The 6938-nt window shown below is 35.7% G+C and overlaps 1 protein-coding gene across 1 annotated transcript; it reads right to left on the reverse strand.

Moving 5' to 3' along the window:
* Nucleotides 1-419: 419 nt before the first annotated feature.
* Nucleotides 420-6630, reverse strand: LOC123523619 (ficolin-3-like). The gene is made up of 4 exons (XM_045301278.2): nt 6506-6630; nt 3409-3505; nt 1780-1932; nt 420-1093 (listed from the first exon to the last, which is right to left on the reverse strand). The coding sequence occupies exons 1-4, from the start codon at nt 6575-6577 to the stop codon at nt 819-821; spliced, it is 597 nt and encodes a 198-aa protein (XP_045157213.2). The 5' UTR covers nt 6578-6630; the 3' UTR covers nt 420-818.
* Nucleotides 6631-6938: the final 308 nt, after the last annotated feature.

A 6938-nucleotide genomic window follows, 5' to 3' on the forward strand; every position in this document is an offset into this window, starting at 1 on the left:
AAATACCACATTCAATAAGAAATTCTTCTTCCAGTCACCATTGTGAGAATATGCATTAAGGCTTTTAAGTTTGCACGATCTGCTATAAAATTGGGCTGGGCCAAGTTACCAAGTACATGTATAGATCTACAAAAATATGCAACTTTCAACATGAAATATTACGAATTTAAGATTTTATTGCGTTTAAAAATGACTGATATATGTAAAAATGAATTTCGACTCTAATATTTGGTGCGGTCCAGGAATAAAATTGGGTAAGGCTTACGACCAAAACATTAAGTTTTAGTATTTGAATAAGTCAAAGGAAATATACAAGCCTAATGGATTCGGCTTTTAATTAATTTATATTGTAGCACCTGAGTGTGTCTACAAAAGTATAGAACTTTGAGTTAAAAATCCTTTGAAGTGGAGTCGTGTTTTAACAATGACCAAAATGAGGCTCTGACATTTCTTGCAGTCCGGGATTCAAATAGTGTTGAGCTTACTATAACCAAGAATTTATTTTGTAATAAAAAGTACTTCAATAGTTCTAAATAAATATTCAACTTTCATTAAGACGTATTTTATGTAAGACGCATATTTAAGACGGCCAGTTTTAAATCAAAACTACCGTTATGGACAGACCATCTGCTGATTCTTATTTCTACGACTGATGCGAGGAATAAATGTTCATGTCCGTGAAATCTTCAGTAGAACTCTTCTACATCGTCACATCAAAAACTGAAAAAAGGCTAATCAGTTCACTGTTAGACGTTATGTATAGTTCATGTATATTTACGCCGTAAATAGCTTTAATTAAATGAAATATCAGTCATGTATTAATCTTGACGTGAAACGCGCCGAGACATCATCTTCGAGGCCTTTAGCGATTCAGTTCCTTTGAATGATTTGTAGACCATTCCCGCTTCAGGTCTTCCTGACCTCTCTGTTCCAGGTGTTACAAACTCTCCATTTAGATTTGCGTCGGCGCACTGACTGTACCACCAACCACCACGGTCTTTTACAGTGCAGTTTTCATCATATGCGTCGCGGTCAGCATCGTAAGTTGTAAAAGGTACACCATTATGGTACAGCATACTTTTCCATCCTGTATCTACATTTGCAAAAGAAAAATAACCAGTAATAAAAAAGAATATAATATTCTTTTTTCAAGTCTGTATACACATGATGTAGGCAGTAGATCTACTACAAATGCAAATTTGACAAAACAAAACAAAACCAATAAATACCGACTGAAATGCTTTTGATTTTATCATATTATTAATACATGTGCATAAATGATTACACATACAACATAATACACACCAGTTACGTAAAGAAAGCCAGTCACAAATTACGAGAAAGGCAATTGTCACTTGTTTACTATAAAGAAAATATCATTCGCATAAAATACATGTTTTAACACGGATGGACGATATTTACATATGCACTCACCGATTTTTAATGGACAATGTCAGTTTACTGAAACTGACTAAATACAGCATAAAATTTCAACTTATGATGCTATTTCTTCTACTTACAATATCCAGAAACAAAGTTTCTCGAAATAAATATACATTTTTCATCCTTCTTGCATAATGCGAATTATATAAGTGATATGTTCATAGATATCGCAATATTAAGATAAAGAAACAATTAATATTAATAAGGTGGAGTTTTTCGCAAGAACGTTATATCTTTGAAACATTTCTACATTTATACGCCTGTGCCTTGGAAAAAACCTGATGTGTATTCATCAAGTTTAACTTACGTAAATTAAAGTAAAACAAAATAACATACACGTTCCAGCCTCGAAGTGAAGACTATAATTCGGGCCTTCGCTGAGGTAGAAATTCTGGAATGTGTCGTAAGCGGTAGTCCCATCAGCTGCCGTAAGATCCACTCTTAACTCAGTTTTACCTTGAGATGTCATTTCCTGCACAAACGCGAGACCTGTAATCGAAAGCTTTGCTCTAAAAACAGTACATGCTAATGTATACCTCTGTATGAATTAATATATGAAATCAACTTACAACAGCGATTAGCGCTCGTTACAAATACCACGTGACCAAGAAATCACATGCCCGTTGCATCTTATATTTTTATTTCATCATTTAATTGATATAAAACCCACATTAGTCTTAAATCTCTGAAAACTTTTAAAAACGATTTCAGTAACTAATCGCTGGTCAACAGATGAAAATAACCGGATTCATAAAAATCATGATAAATGACTTTTGTAGCGGCAGAGGTCTATTCACTGTTAATAAGAAACCCCTGCCACGGAGATTGACATGGAAAAACACACTTTTTGTTAAACGCAATTTTGACACTATTTTACAATACACATTTGAAAGACAAATAGGTGCAAAAGGGTATAAACGTGGTATTGTTAGGGGGCTATGGGCCTAATATGGGGTCATTTGCGACTGAAACAAATGGCTCTGTTAGCGAATAGCTGTGTAGGTTATTCAAAGGGGTCAGCGACCATTGAAAATATAGAAAAAAGTATTCCTTCCTGGTAAAAGAAATACATAAAGAAATGATCTTAATATTCTCCACTTCGTCTGTCAAGGTTGTCTCACATAAAACTTACAATTACAGTTAATTGTCCATTGTTAATGATATTTCATCGCGCAAAACTTAATTTTCAAGACAGTATGCTTCCAGATAAACTATTTAAATCGAAAGTTCAAGTTATTAGTAAAACAAGTATATAAAGAACAAGGAAAAGGCCAATAGACATTTACTGGTAAGTTTTTTTTAAAGAAACCACCACAATTCGCATTTCGATTTGACATAAGAGTTTAACAGTGCTTTATAGCTTATAATGACGTGGGATCAAGGTCAATTTACTAACTTAATATAGAATAATGTTGAATGGGTACATGCTCTTCTACGCCACTGACATGGTAACGTTCATCAAAACCAAGTAATAAATTCTTCCAGAGACTACTTTTCGTTTATTTCAAGAATTCATTTTCCTTTAATACCCTTCTGTTTAACAATGTCCAGTAAGACCCTGATTTCAAATACATTTTCCGTGGTACCCAGTCCAAAGTAAATCACTGAATATATTAATCTCTGGTACAAAATATTTCAGTAAAATTAAATGTGTATGAGTCAGACACTTCTTACCTTAACAATTTAACACGCGTTTAAATGAATCTGTGAACATATTATTTTTACAGTTATTTTTGGTAATGTAACAGCAACAATTTTAGTGGTATACAAAAAGCATCCAACAATCAAAGGTTGCTCAAATTTCAATATTAACCAGTTGTTCAATTTTCAGGAATCAAGCGTTTTTACATTTGTGTCAAATGTTAGCGAAATACTTACCTGGATAAAAAGAGAGACGCCTTTAAAATGTTTTTACTTGTATTATAAAATAATGTCATTAATTCGCGAACCAAACCCAAACTTTACCTAGCCAAAACTCCTTCTCCAGATTACCAAATCCTCTTTCATATTCTGCTGAATTTCTGTAAAAGTCTACAGAGCCATCGAAGCGATTTTGAAAAACCTAAAATGATAATACGTTATTTTGTTAGGAACGATTATATGATATATTTGAAGATGCAGGCATATATGCATGATCAAAAGTTTAAATACACTAAGTTTGCATACTTACAAAAACATAAGACAAAAACTTTCACAAACGGTACATTATATACTTATAATCACGCACTATCTTCAGGGGCGTAGCTGAACAGAAATGAAGAATACTGTCTTCAGATACCGTAACACTTGATTCAGTGAACAAACCCCTGCCTTCCTTGTTCATATTACAGTTTAGTGTCATCAAATACAATGACACAGGACTTACTTTTCCAGACACTGCCTTCCCTGTCAATATCAAAGTATACTGTCATCAAATATCATAACACAAGACTAATTTCATTTTTCCAACCCCTGCCTGCTGTATTCAAATCACAGTGATCTTACAACACTTACTGTTACAGTCCCTGCTTTCTATGTCCATATCACAGTATACTTACAAGACTAACTGTTCCAGTCCCTGCCTTCTGTGTCCATATCACAATATAATTACAAGACTTACTGTTCCAGTCCCTGCCTTCTGTATCCATATCATAGTATAATTACAAGACTAACTGTTCCAGTCCCTGCCTTCTGTGTCCATATCACAGTATAATTACAAGACTTACTGTTCCAGTCCCTGCCTTCTGTATCCATATCACAGTATATCACAGCATACTTACAAGACTAACTGTTACAGTCCCTGCCTTCTGTATCCATATCACAGCATACTTACAAGACTAACTGTTACAGTCCCTGCCTTCTGTATCCATATCACAGTATAATTACAAGACTAACTGTTCCAGTCCCTGCCTTCTGTGTCTCTATCACATTATACTTACAAGACGTACTGGTCCAGTCCCTGCCTTCTGTGTCCATATCACAGTATAAATACAAGACTTACTGTTCCAGTCCCTGCCTTCTGTGTCCATATCACAGTACACTTACAAGACTAACTGTTCCAGTCCCTGCCTTCTGTGTCCATATCACAATATAATTACAGGACTTACTGTTCCAGTCCCTGCCTTCTGTATCCATATCATAGTATACTTACAAGACTAACTGTTCCAGTCCCTGCCTTCTGTATCCATATCACAGTATACTTACAAGACTTACTGTTACAGTCCCTACCTTCTATGTCCATATCACAGTATACTTACAAGACTTACTGTTCCAGTCCCTGCCTTCTGTATCCATATCACAGTATACTTACAAGACTTACTGTTCCAGTCCCTGCCTTCTGTATCCATATCACAGTATACTTACAAGACTAACTGTTCCAGTCCCTGCCTTCTGTATCCATATCACAGTATACTTACAAGACTTACTGTTCCAGTCCCTGCCTTCTGTATCCATATCACAGTATACTTACAAGACTTACTGTTCCAGTCCCTGCCTTCTGTATCCATATCACAGTATACTTACAAGACTTACCGTTCCAGTCCCGGCCTTCTGTATCCATATCACAGTATACTTACCAAGACTTACTGTTCAAGTCCCTGCCTTCTATGTCCATATCACAATATACTGTCATTAAATACTGTGACATACAACTTATTGTTTCAAACCCTGCCTTCCGTATCCATGTCACAGTAAATTATCATTAAATACAGTGACAAAAGACTTACTTTTCCAACTCCTGCCTTCTGTGTGCTTATAACAGTATACTTTTTTTATCAAATAATGTGACATAAAACGTACCGTTCCAACCCATGCCTTCTCTGTGAATATTACAGTATATTGGTTACAGACGGCCAATTATTTTCCCATAAGTTTCCATTATAACATAACATTGTGGCGTGTACGGCCTTCCATAGAGCACATTTTATTCAAGAACTATCTTAATTCCATCAAAGTAACGAACGAAAAGCATACACAGTAAAATTTTATTTGAATATTTTTCACGCAAACAATATGATCATCTGTTTAAATCCTTCGTACAGAGGGAGAAATCCGATTCACTAAACTATTTCTAATATACATCAGATGTAGAAAATATTGTCAAAATGTATAATGAAACACTATAAATGCATTAAAACAGTTCAATTTTGAAAAAATGTCCCTTTTTTGGGGTTGCTTACATTACTGTCAATCAGAACTGACTTAATATTTCCTTATTCCCAGGTACACTTATTTCCAGTAAGTTCCCTGTACTTCCTTGCATGTGTGGTTTCTGATCTATTGACGTCAAATACCCTGACACAGTATACTGTCCGCCCAAGTGTTCCGTGTCCATACCACAGTAAACTGTCATCAAATACCGTGACACAAGATTTACTGCTCACATCCTTGCCTTCCGTGTCCATATCAAAGTATACTGTCATCAAATACCGTGATACAAAATTTACTGCTCACACCCTTGCCTTCCTTGTCCATACCACAGTAAACTGCCATCAAATACCGTGACACAAGATTTACTGCTCACATCCTTGCCTTCCGTGTCCATATCAAAGTATACTGTCATCAAATACCGTGATAAAAGATTTACTGCTCACACCCTTGCCTTCCGTGTCCATATCAAAGTATAATGTCATCAAATACCGTGATAAAAGATTTACTGCTCACACCCTTGCCTTCCGTGTCCATATCACAGTAAAGTGTCATCAAATACCGTGACACAAGATTTCCTGCTCACACCCTTGCTTTCCGTGTCCATATCACAGTAAAGTGTCATCAAATACCGTGACACAAGATTTACTGCTCACACCCTTGCCTTCCATGTCCGTATCAAAGTATACTGTCATCAAATACCTTAACACCAAACGCGTCGTTACAGCCCATGCCTTTTCTGTCGATACAACAGTAAATAAATTATCATCTAATGCCGTGAAACAAGTCCTACAATTCTAACCTATGCCTACCTGGTTAATATCACAGTATACTGTCGTCTTATATCCTGGCACAATAGACTGTTCAATCCCCGTCCTCATGCCTTCCGTGCCCATATAACAGTGTACTTTTATCAAATCCATGACACAAGACTTACCGTCCAACCCCCGCCATCAGTGTCCATGTCACAGTACACATATAGCAACTGAAGTGACTGCCATAGTATCATTTCATACACACCACTTGGCAAGGAAGGATGATATTGTTGGATAGTTGTACAGTCGGTTGCTGAAATTAAACGATTAAAGTCAATACCGTGTAAAAGTTACATTTATCTTTATTTGTAAAAATGTCTTTGCTCTTTATAAATTGTATGGTACTACCAACCAAGCCGTTCCAAAGCACATTTGACCTTACAATAGATACAGGCAAATTTACAATATCCTAAAGAAGCATTGTCTGTTACGTGAGGAAATGTGGTTTCTATTAAAATTGCAACGAAACACGGTTGGAGAAATTTGACTTTACAACAAGTTGAAATTAAAACCGTTTTTCAATGGTATTTCAGTAATGTAATGGTGGACAGTTAA

This window comes from Mercenaria mercenaria, chromosome 3, assembly GCF_021730395.1.
Source record: "Mercenaria mercenaria strain notata chromosome 3, MADL_Memer_1, whole genome shotgun sequence".
Lineage (NCBI taxonomy): Eukaryota > Metazoa > Mollusca > Bivalvia > Venerida > Veneridae > Mercenaria > Mercenaria mercenaria.